This window comes from Spodoptera frugiperda, chromosome 25, assembly GCF_023101765.2.
Source record: "Spodoptera frugiperda isolate SF20-4 chromosome 25, AGI-APGP_CSIRO_Sfru_2.0, whole genome shotgun sequence".
Taxonomy (NCBI): Eukaryota; Metazoa; Arthropoda; class Insecta; order Lepidoptera; family Noctuidae; genus Spodoptera; species Spodoptera frugiperda.
This window is the reverse complement of record NC_064236.1, coordinates 17636200-17653413: the sequence shown is the minus strand read 5'-3', so window position 1 is coordinate 17653413 and position 17214 is coordinate 17636200. Positions and strand designations below refer to the sequence as shown.

Sequence of the window (17214 nt, the reverse complement as noted above, 5' to 3'; positions counted from 1 at the left end):
AAAGTGTGCGTGTAGTATGGTGTGTGCGTAATGTAAAGTGTATTGTTTAAATTGCCGATTCTAGTAGCCGAAAATAATATTAACCGATTTTTTGTAGTTAATAACTAATTCTACTTAATGTCTGAAGAGATCACGATAAAAGTATAGAGTGAAGAACATTTTTTATTTTAATTAAGCGAAAGGCCTGTATGATGTATTACGAATGACGTAAAACTCAAACGGATAGCTAGTTGATGAAATTTACCAGTGTTTTCTACAAAACTATGCATCATAGTATCATCTAAGTCTTTTTCCAGTTTTACTGGAGATTCTAAGTTAACATTAAAATTTTCAACAAGTGATTTTGAGTCTTGCAACAAATTCTCTTCTGTAATTAAAGTTTTCACAGGCATACTCTCATTTTCTACATCAGCTAACGATTCTATCTTTTTAGAATCAGCCATGGTCTTGAGAGCAGCTTCTTTTTCAAAAACGATAGTAACTTCTTGAGTTGGTGTATGTATTTCTGTCGGAATGTCCTTAGAATCAGAAATATGTGCGTCTTGTTTATTTGGTATTTCCATTGGTGAAACGGATTCTAATATTAAAGTATTACTGATATCATTGACCGTCAAAACCTTCAATGATTTCTCTTCCCCGTTTACGACCGGTTCTTGGTCGCTTTTGGCGATTTCTGTCTCAATTTGTGGTGAAGTTTTGTCGTCTATAGGCGTTAATGGTTCAAAAATTAATGGATGAGAAACTTCAGTGCAAATTGATAATTCTGAGCAAGAAATTATCGGATTCATCAATGATGACCTTTCATAGAAGTCATCTATTGATATTGCCGAGTCAAATACGTCTGTTGCAGAACTTAATACGTCGGCTTCATTAATATTCATGGTTTCGGATATGCTTTCATGATCTACAGAAAAGATGTCTGAAAGTGCTGATACTAAAGAAACAGCGGCATCAGTTTGAACGGTTTGATGTAATAAAGGTCCATCTGTTAACATTTTCTGATCAGGTTCATTTTCAATCGATTCCATAATTTCAGAAAACGCCGACTCATCATTTGGTTGATGAATAATTGACTTGCTATCTATACTTTCATTCAAAGTGTCATTTTTGTTGTCTTCTGGTTGTATGATTTCAGAGTTCAAATCTTTACATATTTCTTCGCTGTGCGATTCTATTTGTATAGGTTCATTATAGATTTGTTCTTCAGAATCAGGTTTGAGAAGTTCTGTATTTGAAGTTTGCTGTAAAATAGGTGAAGGAATTTTTTCAGTGAAAGTGTATCTTCCATATTCAATAGTGTTAATGGCATCTTCAATAATCTCATCAATTTGTTCTAATAGCATAAGCTCAACTTCAGGACTAGAAAGCATTTGCTCATTAGTCTCAAGTTCTGCTGCTTCTACTAATTCTTGTTTGTTTTGTACTGTTACGTTTTCTAATATAACAGGGTTTGTGTCTTCATTAGTAACTATGTTCTCATTAGCAATAGATTTAAGCGGTGTCGCGAAATTGTCAAGTTTATCAGAACCAACACTTTCTAAGCAAATTGGTTCAGTTTGCTGACATAGCACAAACTGTTCGGAGGTTTCTGTAGATTGAACCGCAAATAATTCACTTTCTTTTTCTTCAGTGGGAGTTGCAGATTCAAGAATAAGAGATTGTGTGTTCAATAAATAACTTTCATTAGTTTCTTCAGGAGTTTCTTTATAAGAATTTATATTTAGTGTTTCTTGCGAAAGATTCTCTAAAATTGGTGTAACTTCTTCTAATATTTGTAATTCATTTTCATTGACTGCATTGTTTTCGAATGGCTGCTCTACACTGTGAGCGGGTACTTTGTCATTTTCTTCTATTTGTTCTAAAGTGGTTATTTCAGTTTGAATAGATACATTGTTTTCCACAACATCATCGTTAGGTTCCTGCAAAGTGGCAACTACTGGTTCTGTAACTGAAATTAATACCAGCTGTTCTAATATTATTGGGCTAGTAGTTTCGGTTACTTGAAGAGATATTTTATCAATTTGATCTTGAGATTTTTCATTCAGGCAAACAACTATGTTAGTTACTTCAATCGGTGACATTGATTCTAAAACTATGGGTTGCACGTTTTCACTGTAGGCATTTTGTACCTCTACATTTGATTCTACTAAAGATTCGGCAACGGTACCGTCAAAACAAGCTGTTTCCGATGCTATAATTTCGTTCTTTTGAGGGGCATTCAGCTCCTTTATCTGATCTTCTACAACTGGTAGAGCATATTCTAGATTTGTTTCTTGTACAGGTGTTACTGACTCCATTACAGTTGGCGATGTATTAGTACCTATTAATTGAGATTCACAAATAAGTTCATTAGATATTGATGCACACAATTGCGGAATTTCTTCGAGAGGCATTTCAGATTCTAGAATGAGAGATTCAGAGGCTTCTTGTACATTAGTAGGCTCCTTTATATTTTCACTAGTTATTAGATCCGAGTCAATTTTATCACTTTCATCAAGTGTATCTGAGAATAAATCTTCCATTGGACTCACGGAGTCAAAGATCATTGGTTGTAAAATCTCATCTGCAGCAGCTATTGCTTCAAGGATGTTTTCATCTTTTGTAACCGTCAAGTCATTAGCATCACTTGCTTTGTCGATTTTACCAGAACCGATTACCATAGGCTCAACTGACTCTTCAACCATTATTTCACAGCTTTCACTAGATACAACGGTCTCAGGTCTTTCATAATTTTCTGTCAAAACAGTAGCTTGAGTTTCATTTGACACAGCCTGCTCTAGAAGAATAGGTTCATTTTCAAGAACTGCAACAACCTTCTCTGGTATCTCAGTTAGTTGATCTGCGACAAATGGTTTTACTTCCTCTATAGGTGTCAAAGATACCAGGACCATAGGGGGAGAATCTTCACTTACAGCAATAACCATATCGCTTTTCTTTTCTAATGAGATATCATTTTGAGCAACTATTACTACATCAGCTGTGTTAGAATCAATGTCTATAGGTTTCACCGATTCTTCTGTCATTATCTCACAGCTTTCACTAGGTACCACAGTCTCAGGTTTTTCGTAATCTTCTGTCAAAATAGTAGCTTGAGTTTCATTTTCCACAGCCTGCTCTAGAAGAATGGGTTCATTTTCATGTACTGCTACGATTTTTTCTGTTGTGTCAGTCAATTGGTCTGCGATGATTGGTTTAACTTCTTCGATGGGTGTCAAGGAATCCAAGATCAATGGTGGAGCATCTTGACTGATATTTTTGAGTTCTAGTGAAATTTCATCTTCACTAACTGTTACGTTGTCAGAAGAAACTTCCATAGGTTTTACAGATTCTTCTACCATTACCTCACAGCTTTCGCAAGGTACCGCAGTCTTGGGTAGGTCATAAGCTTCAGTTGAAATAGTACATTGAGCTTCGTTTGCCACAGCCTGCTCTAGAAGAATGGGTTCATTTTCAAGAACTGCGACAAACCTGTCTTTTGTCTCAGTTAGTTGATCAGCGACAAATGGTCTTAATTCCTCGATAGGTGTCAAAGATACCTGAATCATTGGAGAAGAATCTTCACTTACAGCAATAACCATTTCACGTTTATTGACATCACTTTTATTTTCTAATGAGATGTCATTTTGAGCAGCTGTTTCTACATCAGCTGTGTTAGAATCAATGTCTATAGGTTTCACGGATTCTTCTGTCATTATCTCACAGCTTTCACATGGTACCATGGTCTTTGCTCTATCAGAATCTTCAGTCAAAATAGTCGCTTGAGTTTCATTTGCCACAGTCTGTTCTAGAAGGATGGGTTCATTTTCGAGAACTGCGACAACCTTTTCTGGTATCTCTGTTAGTTGATCAGCGACAAATGGTTTTACTTCCTCGATAGGTGTCAAAGATACCTGAATCATAGGGGAAGAATCTTCATTTACAGCAATAACCATTTCACGTTCACTAACATTACTTGTTACTTCTAAAGAGATCTCATTTTGAGCAGCTGTTACTGCATCAGCTGCGTTAGAATCAATGTCTATAGGTTTCACCGATTCTTCTGTCATTATCTCACAGGTTTCGCAAGGTACAACGGTCTCGGGTCTCTCATAATCTTCTGTTGAAACGGTAGCTTTTGTTTCATTTGAGTCAGCTTGTTCTAGAACAATTGGTTCATTTTCATGTACTGCTACGACTTTTTCTGTTGTTTCAGTCAATTGGTCTGCTATGATTGGTTTAATTTCTTCGATGGATGTCAAGGAATTCAAGATCATGGGTGGAGAATCTTGACTAATATTATTTTTTATTTCCAGTGAGATGTCATCTTGACTAATTGTTACACTATCGGAATGAATTTCCATAGGTTTTACCGATTCTTCTGTCATTATCTCACAGCTTTCACATGGTACGATGGTCTCTGGTCTATCAGAATCTTCAGTCAAAACAGTAGCTTGAGTTTCATTTGCCACAGCCTGCTCTAGAAGAATGGGTTCATTTTCAAGAATTGCGAGTACCTTTTCTAATGTCTCTGTTAGCTGATCTGCCACAAATGGTTTGACTTCCTCGATAGGTGTCAAAGATACCTGAATCATAGGGGAAGAATCTTCACTTACAGCAACAACCATGTCACTTTTCTCTTCTAATGAGATGTCATTTTGAGCAGCTGTTCCTGCATCAGCTGTGTTTGAATCAATGTCTATGGGTTTCACTGATTCTTCTATCATTATGGGTTTCACCGATTCTTCTGTCATTACCTCACAGGTTTCGCAAGGTACAACGGTCTCAGGTCTCTCATAATCTTCTGTTGAAACGGTAGCTTTTGTTTCATTTGGTTCAGCTTGTTCTAGAACAATTGGTTCATTTTCATGTACTGCAACGACTTTTTCTGTTGTATCATTTAATTGGTCTGCGATGATTGGTTTAATTTCTTCGATGGGTGTCAAGGAATCCAAGATTATAGGTGGAGCATCTAGACTGATATTTTTGAGTTCTAGTGAAATTTCATTTTGACTAACTGTTACGTTATCAGAATGAACTTCCATAGGTTTTACAGATTCTTCTACCATTACCTCACAGCTTTCACAAGGTACCGCAGTCTTGGGTGGGTCATAAGCTTCAGTTGAAATAGTACATTGAGCTTCGTATGCCTCAGCCTGCTCTAGAAGAATGGGTTCATTTTCAAGAACTGCAACGACCTTCTCCGTTGTCTCTGTTAGCTGATCTGCCACAAATGGTTTTACTTCTTCGATAGGTGTCAAAGATACCTGAATCATAGGGGAAGAATCTTCACTTACAGCAATAACCATATCAGATTCACTGATATTACTTTTCTCTTCTGATGAGATGTCACTTTTAGTAGCTGTTACTGCACCAGCTGTGTTAGAATCAATGTCTATAGGTTTCACCGATTCTTCTGTCATTACCTCACAGGTTTCGCAAGGTACAACGGTCTCAGGTCTTTCATAATCTTCTGTTGAAACAGTAGCTTTTGTTTCATTTGGTTCAGCTTGTTCTAGAACAATTGGTTCATTTTCATGTACTGCTACGATTTTTTCTGTTGTGTCAGTCAATTGGTCTGCGATGATTGGTTTAATTCCTTCGATGGGTGTCAAGGAATCCAAGATTACAGGTGGAGCATCTTGACTGATATTTTTTAATTCTAGTGAAATTTTATCTTGACTAACTGTTACGTTGTCAGGATGAACTTCTATAAGATTTACAGATTCTTCTACCATTACCACACAGCTTTCGCAAGGTACCGTAGTCTTGGGTAGGTCATAAGCTTCTGTTGAAATAGTACATTGAGCTTCATTTGCCTCAGCCTGCTCTAGAAGGATAGGTTCATTTTCAAGAACTGCAATGACCTTATCCGCTGTCTCTGTTAGCTGATCTGCCACAAATGGTGTCACTTCCTCCATAGGCGACAAAGATCCTAAGACCATAGGTCCATCCTGACTTAATGCTATTACCGTATTGTTGTTACATGAATTATCATCAATGGTAAATTTGGAATCTTCTTTGATGATTTCACATGTAATAGAAACCGTTTCCTTATCTTTCACCACACTTTCAGCATCGATTTTTTGGTTTACAACTTCTTTGAGTTCTGTTCCTACAGAGGCTACAGACTCAAAAAGCAAAGGTTGGAACGATTCCCTTGCTTCATTGTAAACTAAATTGGTTTGCTCAGAAATAATCGAATGAGTTTCATCAATCACATTTTCTAACAAAACTAGTTCTACTTCTTGTGTAGGAACAGTTTGTTCTAGCACTATAGATTCATATTGAACTGCAGCGACAGGAGTTTCATGCTCATTAGGGGCAAGAGATTGTACAATCATTGGTTCATCTAAATTATTACTATCTGTAACCGTCATAGTTTCTACGTTAACGTTAATGTCTTGTGTTATGTCACCAATGGCTTCTCCGACATTAATTGCTTCAGATAAAGACTCAGTTTTTTCTACGTTTTGTGTAGGTTCCAGTACAGTTTGTATGTCTATTATACCTTGTGTTTGCTGTTTAGGAGATACATCCTCTAACGTCCTTTCAAGGCTTTCAGAGGGTGTGTCTGAAAATATGTAATTACAATTTTATTGTATTTAAATAATTGTGTGTTGTGCTAGTCAATGCGTAAGCATTAATTTCCTAGAAAATAGTTATAGAAAAAGTATATTACGAATACAGGCCATAAAAATTAATTAACTAACTACAATTTATTTTAAGATATTGAGGTTTTTAATTGCGTTTTTATTTTATGTTATTCTAGTTTATTTAATTAAAGTTATTCGCTTTTGGAGAAGATACAGAGTCAGTTATCAATTATTAGCAATTTTTTGTTTACAACACTAGATTTTGTTATTATTTTAATAGATCTAACTACAACGCCAGTAAATTGTTATTGAAATTATCGTATATCTTTTACCATTCATATTCTGTACGATTTGGAAGTCATTGCAAACCCGATCTGATTCTTTTTCGTTGGATTCTACAACAGCAAGGCTTGAGATGGTTTGAATTGGTTTTCCTTCCTCAGTTTCATTTAATTCTTTGTCTTGTTGACTTTCTGATTCAGATGTTAAAGTATCTGTCTTTATTTCACTGTCTTTCATTGGATCCAAGACTTTAGTGTCTGTTTCTGTGGTACTTTCTTCAGCAGTAGTCTCTATCACTTCAGTGTCTAATTGTTTTTGGCCTAAATTATCAATACTTAAAACTACTTCATCTTCTACGATTGTTAAAGTTTCAGAGTTAGGTGTTTTTATAAGTTCAGTACATTGTACATCATCAGTTTGGGGCTTTTTATTGGTTTGCTCAATTGATTCTGAAATAAGTATTATATTAACGTTCTTTTGTTAAAACTATTCGCTATTTTTGTAATAATCTAGATTATTGGCAAACAGAATTGAGTATATTATGAATTGAATTAACGAATAATCACAATTAATGGTACCTATGAGCGACGTAACTAATAAAATTTATTTGACTATTTGCCAATAGCCTATCAATTCTAATTATTGTTGTTTAACTACCGTACAAAAGAAAGCTAAAGCGTTTAGTTTATTATTTTCATAATAGTTTGCGCTACATTTAGAATTAGCATTAATTTACCGGAATCAATGTGCAAGTCCACGTCTTCTTTAATTTGTAATGTTTGAATTTCTTCTGTAGTATCTTTTATTAACGCTTCAAGTGGACCTTTGTCTGCTTCTACAGCAAGCACATCGGGTGTGGTTGGCACATCTTCATTTAGGACGTCACCGACTACTGGAATCATTATCGTCTTAGCAGATTCTATTAGTAGTGTTTCTATGATTTCACTACGAGATGCTGTCGCGGTATTCATATCTTCTTCTTTTAGACCACTGGTTTGCTCCTCCGTAGCAGGAACACCGTCAGCACCATTGTTAATAACTTCTCCATTTGTCTGATCAGGTGAAATCTGCGATGTAACAGTTTCAATTGTTTCTTCTGTATTTCGGACTTGAGTTTTAGTATCGGGTTCAGATTCTTCCACTTTTGCTTCATTGGCTACATCATAATATTCATTAACCTGCTGCACTGAGCATGATAGGAGAGTATCGAGTTTGCTAGCAAAAGACTCCGCGACATCGAGGACTTTGTGTAACGATTCCTTGCTAACAACTAGGTCTGATTGTTCTACACTCTCTAGTGCTACCAGTTGCAATGTCAGCAACGAACTGTTTAAGTCTTGAACCAATTGTGCTTGTTTATCACCTGGCTTTGTTTGACTAGTATCTAGACTATTTTGAAGTTCTTGTGCTAATTGTAAGGATTCAGTAAGTTCTGTATTGTTAGACGCTTCTGACAATTGTTTGACTACACTGGCTATTTCGTCGGACAAAAATTGATCAATGGTGTGTGTAAGGGTGTCTGCAAAAAATCACAGATTATATTTTATATTTTATGGAAATACAAATAGTTTTTGAGTGGTTATTACGAGTATTAAATTGTTTTATTTCTAAATACTTTTGTTATTCGAATAAGAAATTAATCTATTAGTACGAGTAATACGCACAAAATTACGGTTAAACTATTTTATGTATATGTTCAAATGTATTGTGAACGTATTTAAAAGTTTTGGTTGAATTATGTTTATTGTTTTATTATATTTCAATTGTATTATGAAGGTTTATTACGCTAATACATATTTATCTTAATAAAATATGTTTTATTAATATTAGTTATTTAACTACGACTTATTAAACGTTGTTTATGTTGTATTTGTGTTTGTGTGTGTGCAATGTAATGTGTTAATGTCATTAAATCAAAATATTTACATTACTATGAGCATGTAGCATTAGTGTGTTTTCGTAATAAGCAAAATGCTCTAAGTTAAATGTGTGGAAATGTACTTTTTATACGAGTAGGTAAATTGTAACAACTATATATGTTATATTCATACAATTATTGTATTGGTATCTAAGATAGAGTAAGTAGTCAACTCGGACCACATGCCTACGGCCCATTTGGGACGAGTTGGGGAAATTAAAAATAAATTAAGTTTTTAGTGGTCAACTCGTCCCACTATTTTTTTTGTATAGATTTTTAAACTTTATCAATGTTTGGTACAGTTAGCAACACAAGATTAAAGATATTTTTTTATAGTTTTTTTCTTTACTTTCGTTTTGTTCATAGATTATTTCATATTAAAAAATCCTGACGAAGTAAGAACCTCTTTTTTTAGTGTCGGTTAAATAATTTATTACCTAATATTTTGTTAGCAATCGCACAAATTCATGTGTTAACCAAAATTACTAAGAATAGTAAACATGTATGGCTTAATAAACTATGGTCATGGCGGTCACTTATGAAGTAAATGATAACATAGATAGAATGAAGTTCCTAGAAAATCTTTTGTTTTCAACAAAGTAATAGAACTTTATTATTTCCACACTAACCCTTTTGCTACTGATTGTACCTTATTTCATTGTGGTAGTGACGTGGGACGAGTTGACCACTAAAAATATTATTTTATTTTATTTTCTGCAACTCGTCCCAAATGGGCCGTAGGTATGTGGTCCGAGTTGACTACTTACTCCTAAGATATACCAGATATTGTGATTTAAAAAACAATAAACAAATGACTAAAAGATAATATTCAGTTTGAATTTGTCTGTGAAGGAAACTTTGTAAAAAATATTTTTTTAATCAGATACTTTTACAAGTACATATGACAAAATATATTCGTACATGTAACATGGAGGAATAAATACACAGGATAGGTTACCATTCAAATGAATGAGTTATGTATTGCAGTCACACTATGTATATTCTCACGATATATAAACTCACAAAATAGTATAATATAATTTAAAAATGAAGGTTTTTTTTTATAAAATTTGTTGCACTATTCTTGGATATTCTTCTGTTTCCTGGGTGCGTTTACAAACATAGAAATTTACTTACAATTTCTTTAAAACATAGTCGTATCTAAACATGAGAAAATGATATTAACGCTGCATCATTCATTAGTCATTAAACATTAATGAGCCGATTTATTCGCAGATGAATTGCGAAGCTACTTGCTTGTTAATTTCTATACATAGTCCATAGCTATTAAGATACTAACTGCACAGTATGAAATATACTTGAAACTGTTTAATTTTAGTCTAAACAAATCGACATTTGACACTATTTTACTTGTGAAACGTATGAAACGCATGTGTGAAATCGACATTACACACACTTAAATAAATATCTCAATTCCAGTAATGGTTTAATTTAGAATTCATACATATGTAAATAAATTCTATAATACTATGTCAATGTTATGTTCTATTAGGGAATAGCACTAGAATAATGACCTTCGTAATGCCTGATGTGCACTTGCTAAATGTAGATTCAATTAATTCAATATCCAAACTTTATTTTTGATTCGTCGACAAATTTCTACTAACTTATTTCTAGTGCAGAGAACGCAAATAAGTTTTCGATAGTTGAATTATTATTCTAAAATCTATTATTAGTGCAATGGACTGATCCGTAAAAATTCAGCCAGTTTCTGGATGAATTTTAGAACAATTTAATTGTCCGTAAAAACATTTTCGTGTTTAGGTAAGCAAAGCCGTAAATAGACGAACCAATCAACCTGATTTCATACTGTGCTATTTCGAGTTTGGCGCAACAAAAGCTTTTCTACGAAATTAAACAAAGTGTTAATGCTAGCGTTAAAATATTTATTAAATTACCGAAGGCAATATTTGCTGGTTGTTGTTCAGTTTCCTCTTGAAGTGATTTTGAGGTAGTATCACTAATTATGACTGCATCTTCTGTAGTCGTTGATTTTTCTGATTCAACCACTTCTGCATCTGCGATTGGTTTGGCTTCACCAGATTCTACTTCAGAACCTGGTTTTACTTGTTGATCTTGAGGTATTTGTATTACTGCCTTATCTAATTCTTCCACCACCGATTGTTTCACTTCTGTTGATGTTTCTGAGACTTGTACACTCTCAGTAACCAGTGCTTCAATCTGTTCCAGTTTGACATCTTTAATCTCTTCTTCAAGTGGTTTTTGTTCTTCGATGTCAATTGTTGCTTGCTGTTCTACTGAGCCCTCTAAGTTTGTAGAGGGTTCAATACCTTCTGTAGGCTGAGCTGAGGTTGTTTCAGTTGGTGTAACATCTTCAATAAGTTCTGCTTGCTTAAGATCTAAAACTGCCTCATTTGATACTGGTGTTTCATCATTTGGTAGAATTTTGTCTGACTCAGTTTGTTCTTCAGCCGATTTGACTTCAGAAACTGATAATTGTTCAATAGCCTTAGTTTCTTGACTTTCATCAGCCAGCTGCTGCTGAGATTCTTGTACAACTTCTTTGCCAAACTCATTTAGTTCTGGTTGTTTCACTTCTACCGCTGTTTCAGGAAGCTCTGTGCTTTCATTAGCCGGGGTTTCTATCATTTCTGGTTTGATACCTTCAATCTTTTGTTGCAGTGGCTTTTGTTCCTCGACTTGAGATTCCTTATTCTCTTCTACAGATTGAGTCAGAGTTGTTTCAGATGACACAAGTTTGTCTGTCTCAGTTTTTTCTTCAGTCACCTTTGTATCAGAAACTGGTAGTTGTTCGATAGCCTTAGTTCCTTGACTTTCATCAGTCAGTTGCTGAAGAGATCCTTGTACAACTTCCTTGCCAAACTCTTCTAGCTCTGGTTGTATCACTTCTACCGCTGTTTCAGGAAGCTGTGTGCTTTCATTAGCCGGAGTTTCAATCATTTCTGGTTTGATACCTCCAATCTCTTGTTCCAGTGGCTTTTGTTCTTCGACTTGAGATTCCTTGTGTTCTTCAGCCAATTTGACTTCAGAAACTGGTGGTTGTTCGATAGCTTTAGTTTCTTGGCTTTCATCAGTCAGTTGCTGGAGAGATTCTTGCACAACTTCTTTGCTAAACTCTTCTAGGCTTGGTTGCTTTACTTCTACAGCTGCTTCAGAAGGCTGCGTGCTTTCATTAGCTACAATCTCTACCGTTTCTGATTCAATAACTTCAATTTCTTGTTTTTGTTCTTCGATTTGAGATACTTTATTTTCTTCTGCAGATTGAGTTGGAACTTCCTCAGATGATAAAGATTTGCTTAAGTCAGTTGGCTCTTCAGCCAATTTAACCTCGGGTGTAGATGGTAGTTCAATAGGTTCTGATTCTTGGTTATTATCAGTCAGTTGTGATTCACCTTCTACTACAACTTCTTTACCAAACTCATGTAGTTCTGATTGATTGGATTCTACAGCAGTTTCAGCAACGAGTTTATTTCCCATTGAAAGTGCTTCCGTGCTTTCTGACCCACCTTTAATTTCTTCATCTAGTGGTTTTTGTTCTTTCAACTCAATATCAGTCGTAAGTTTCTGATCTTCTGCGTTCACTACTTCTGACAATGTTCCAACAACGTCTGTAGCTTGAGCCAAAGCTGTATCAGTTATAGAAGTTTTAACATCTTCTTGATCAGGCTTAGAAATTATATCATTTGCTGCTTGTGTCTCTCCAGGCTCTGTTTCAGAAACTGGTGTTTCTTTAGGCAACGATTCAGAAACGAGTGTTTGTGACTTAGTTTCTTCTACTACTTCAGGACTTTCAACCGCTAGCCCTTGATTAGCAACATCATTTTCATTTGGTTTTTCTAGCAATGGTTCAGGTAATTTAGACGTCGTCACATTTTCCTCCAGTAAAACTTGAGACTGAACTGTTTCAGAGCTTGCAACTGATGCCAACATTGCGTCTGGGGTAAGTTCTGAAACTGTTTCACTTATTACCGTTTCTTTAGTTTCTGTTAGATTTTGCTGTTCTACAGCCTCGACAGCTATGACCTCAGAAATTAGTTCTTGCTGAATAGGTGTAGCTTCAAGATTTTCACTAGTTAGCTGTTCGAGAGATTCTTGGGCAACATTGCTTTCTGTTTTTTCTGTTTCTGATTTAATTTCTACTTCAATAGTAGAAATCTGATCATTTTCTGTAGTCAGGCTTTCTACCTTTTCTTGTTTAATATTGTCTGTATCAGAATCAATTTGAGAAACTATTACTTCTGAACATGGTTCTTCTAGAAGTTGCTCAACTTGCGCTGTTTCTGTCACTTCAGCAGTTTGAACAATTTCTTTCGAAGTTGTGTCACTTGCTATTTGTTCTGCTTCGGCATCAGTTGGTAGACATTTATCAAGTTTATCCTGTTCCTGAACTGCAGACGATTCGATCGCAGAAGCTGGTACTGGTACAGGTTCTTTGCTTTTTTCTGCGGTTGTAGAAGATTCTTCAAGCTGTTCTTGTGGTATTTGTGCACTATCTTCTTTTGGTTGTTTTGTTTCTACTATTGCTTCAGTAGGTTTAACTTCAACAACTTCTTTTATTGGTTTTTCAACTACTTCTTCTGGAATCAGAGCAATTGCATTATCGTCTTCTTTAGGAGGTTGTACATCACCGATTTCTGTTATTAGGTCTTGTGTCTCTACTATTTCTTGTTGCGAAACTTTTTCATCAACATGTTCTACTATTTCTGTTGCACATTCGTTTATTTTATCTTCATTTATGGGTAATATCTTATCTTCTTCGATACAAACAGTATTCTCGTTACCCACTGCGATAAGTTGTTCTGGTGAAGAAACGTTACTCAAAGCTTCAACTGGTTTTACTTCTTCAGCAGTAACAACAGCAGCCTGTTCACTGACTTCTAGAATTGAAATTTCAGTAGCTTTCTCGTCTTGGGTCGAGATAGCCTTTTCTGTGTCGGTATCAATTTCCTTTGGTAAAAGATTAGTCTTATCGCCTTCTGTTGTTTTACTTTCATCTGTCACGAGCGGTACTTTACTTAAATCTTCAGAAGTTTCATCTTTTTGTATTACATTATCTTGTATCACTTCAACGTGCTCAGCGACAGGTGATTGTAAATCTTTAGACTGTTCCTCATTGGCAGTATCTGTTAACGAAACATCTATGTCTTTTAATGTCTCTAGACTTTCTTCCTTAGATTCATCAACTACATCAGTCATTGCAACTGCAGTCTGAACTTCAACTTCTTCAACCTGTTTCAATTCTTCTTCAGCTACAACAGGAACATCTTCTATACTCTCAGCTTGTTGGATAGCCTTCTCTTCAGTAACAGCTGGGCTTGCAACTATACTCTTTTCGCCCAAAGAATCTTGCTGCTCAAGAACTTGAGAGATAACAACTGTAATTCCTGATGATAAGTCGGTGCTAGAAGCAGCCACTTGTTGCAACTTATCTTTTTCGACTACTTGACTAAGCTCGTTGGTAGAGTCCGAAGCAAGTACTTGCACTACAGTTAGAGCGTTTTGCAGTTTCAGGAGAACTTCTACATTTTCTGGAGTAATTTCGTTGATTGTTTGAATATTTTCACGTAAATCACTCGCAGCGGCTACCGATTGTTTTAACTCGTCAACACTCACGATTGCAGATATTTGATCGATAGTTTTAATGTTTTCGTCTGAGAGGAATTCATTGATGTTTTGTAACAGTGTTTCTGAAAATATGTAATATCATGTAGCGTCAATATTAATTTGTTTTCGTGTAGCGTAGAAGTAGAAGGGTTTGTAAAAGGAGAGTGTACAATTTTAACTAGCTTACCTGAAACTTACACATTAAAAAACAACAGGAATCGTTAAAAAATATGTATTTAAAAAACGACTTCAAAATGTAAGGGACTAAGCGTACTCACACAGATTCAGACATACGACATTTAAGATTAAAATCTGCTGTATAAAGACACAATATTAATCTTAAATCCGTTACACAGTTCTTCAAGAAGAAATTAAAATCTTAGTTGAATGTAAAAAGTGGCTTTTCATAATAAAACGGTAATAACTCTGGAATTTCACATTTCAATGTGACAAAAACTTCAATTACATTAAAAATACTGTTATCATTATAAGAATTACCTGTAGTTGCTTTTCCAAGAGGTTCTTCTGTTTTCATTGTTGCTTGTTCTACCGGCAAAGCCTTAACTTCCCTTGGTACCGCTTCTTCTACAGAGACAGGTTCGCCATCTGTAACGGCTGATGCTTTAACGAGTTTGCTATCAATTTCGCCAGGCACGTCGATTTCGGTTTTATATCCTTTCTCCCTTTCTTCTTGTACAGCTTGCTGAATTAATTGCTGTATTTCAGCAGTTGCAGCTTCATCTTCAATCAAATTGGGTTCCGCGGCAATTTTACTGGGGGCACTTAGAACTTCTTTTTCAACAGAAGCTACTTGACCAGCCTCAATCTCAGGAACCTTAACTTGAGCGACATCCGCGGTGATTTGATCAGGTTTTGCTCCTTTAGTTTGATCAAGAATGTCTTGGGTTGCAGTTACTGCCACCAGGTCAGCTCGTAGATTTTCAGTGATTGTTGTTACACGTTGTAACGCGTTTTTGTTGACTGAAGTGCCTTCAGCTGCAGTCTCTAATGATACATTTTCAAGTGCCGTTAGAGCCTCATATAGTTTTTGAGCTAGACTTGCATATTGTGTATTAACTTCATCCTTTGGAACATCACTTGTTTCTGCTTTTAATTCGACTTCAGAAGCAGTGATGTTCTCACGCAGTTCTTTAGCAATACCAATCGTTTGTTTCAATTCGTCAACGTTAATGACGTTCGATAGCTCATTTATCAATTCTGTTAAATCATCAGATATAAATTGATCTATATGCTGAACTAACATTTCTGAAAAGCAATAAAGTGAATTAAGAGTGAGTTATTAGTGATTACGGTTTACTATACTAAATTACGAACAAAAAGATATGTTACCTATGGTTGCCTTAGGAGCCTCGAGTATCTCTGCTGTTTGACTTGGTCCAACATCAGCTAGCTTCTCGTCAACTTCATGCAGCTCTGGTCCCATATCTTCAACGACAACGGCACTTACAGATTCCGTTTTCAAGGGTTCTGTAATTGTTACTTCTTGGACTTGATCTGTTTCTGATACATTTAACTTTGCATCTTCTTTAGGAACTTCTTTCGTTGTAACGGACTCGGTTTGTTCAATAACTACAGTTTCTGTGCCTTCAACAGCTAGGGCTTGTTCGGTTTCAGGTAGAATGTTCTCAGTTACTATTTCCGTTGATATAGGTTTAACTTCTTCTGAGGCGACAATTTCTTTAGTCTCAGCAATTGTCTTAGCTAACATTTCTGTAGTTACAACTAACTGCTCTGAAGATGATAATTGATCAACTACTCCAGTTTGCTCTATAATAGTTGATTCGGATCCTGCAGCTGCCGTCGCTAATTCTGAGGTAGCAACGGCAGAGTGGGCTTCCACAGATTCAATAGTATGAACGCTTTCATCTACATTTTCGTTAGGTGCTTGTACTGCTACTCGAACACCAGTAACAGCGACCAAGTCTGCTTGTAATTGAGCGGTAACTTGAGCAATTCGCTGCAAAACTTCTGTACTAAGTTCAGGTGCTAGTTCTTGAGCACGCTCGAAGACTTGAACTTGCAATGCAGTCAGTGCTGTTTGGAGTTTCTTCGCTAACTTGTTTTGTTCTAGACGAACTTCTGTCAAATTTTCATGGCTTAGCTCTCCTTGAGCAATCATTTCCGATGCCACAATACTTTCGCGAAGCTCTTTGGCAATATCCTTAGTTTCCTTTATGTCATCAATTTTAATGATAGCTGATATTTCTTCTACAATTTCGATCAACTCTATATATTGATCGATGTGATGAATAATTTGTTTAGCTTTGTCTGAAAATTAAATATTCGTAAATGATTCCGAAGTTGCCATAATGGAAATTAAAACGTTAAAGCATTTTAAAACTATATCAAAGAATGTTTGGAGGTTATAGGACATTATTTTGCATAAATGGGGATTAAGTTACTGTATTGACATAAATGATTTATTGAAAATGTTCGTCTGGCTTTTGTTGTTACATGAAATGAGCTATTTGGTTTAAATAATTAAACTAAATAGCTCAAAGGTTGTGGTTGATAAAATTTGTTTAATACACTTAAAATACTCTCGCTTTCACGTAACTGTAGCGTTTGTACAAAGCTTTGATTAACAATTCCACCAAGCCAGATTATTGACATCCACTCAACTTTACCTTCTTTTATTTCTTTATTTTCCAAATTATCAATTTTCTCCAACTCAATCAAGAGCTGATAAGCCGCAAGGAATACTTGCTTCATGTTTTCAATTTCTAATTGATTCTTTCCAATGAACACATCTGTACTTTGCCAATCGAATTTCGACATAAGAGTTTTAAGAGACTTTATTTTTTTGTTTTTTAG

The 17214-nt window shown here is 35.4% G+C and overlaps 1 protein-coding gene across 5 annotated transcripts in view; it reads right to left on the bottom strand.

The window, feature by feature from the left end:
* The window catches only part of LOC118262676 (titin homolog), a 185241-nt gene that overhangs the window by 45333 nt on the left and 122694 nt on the right, over positions 1 to 17214 (bottom strand). For 2 of the 5 annotated variants that reach the window (XM_050703908.1, XM_050703909.1), the window contains exons 11-16: positions 15730 to 16668; positions 14878 to 15645; positions 10692 to 14462; positions 7591 to 8373; positions 6905 to 7303; positions 245 to 6550 (exon numbers count right to left, since the gene is read on the bottom strand). In XM_050703908.1, the coding sequence (XP_050559865.1) occupies positions 245 to 6550; positions 6905 to 7303; positions 7591 to 8373; positions 10692 to 14462; positions 14878 to 15645; positions 15730 to 16668 (12966 nt within the window). The remainder of the gene's footprint in view (positions 1 to 244; positions 6551 to 6904; positions 7304 to 7590; positions 8374 to 10691; positions 14463 to 14877; positions 15646 to 15729; positions 16669 to 17214) is intronic. The other 3 variants (XM_050703910.1, XM_050703911.1, XM_050703912.1) reach the window with 3 other exon arrangements.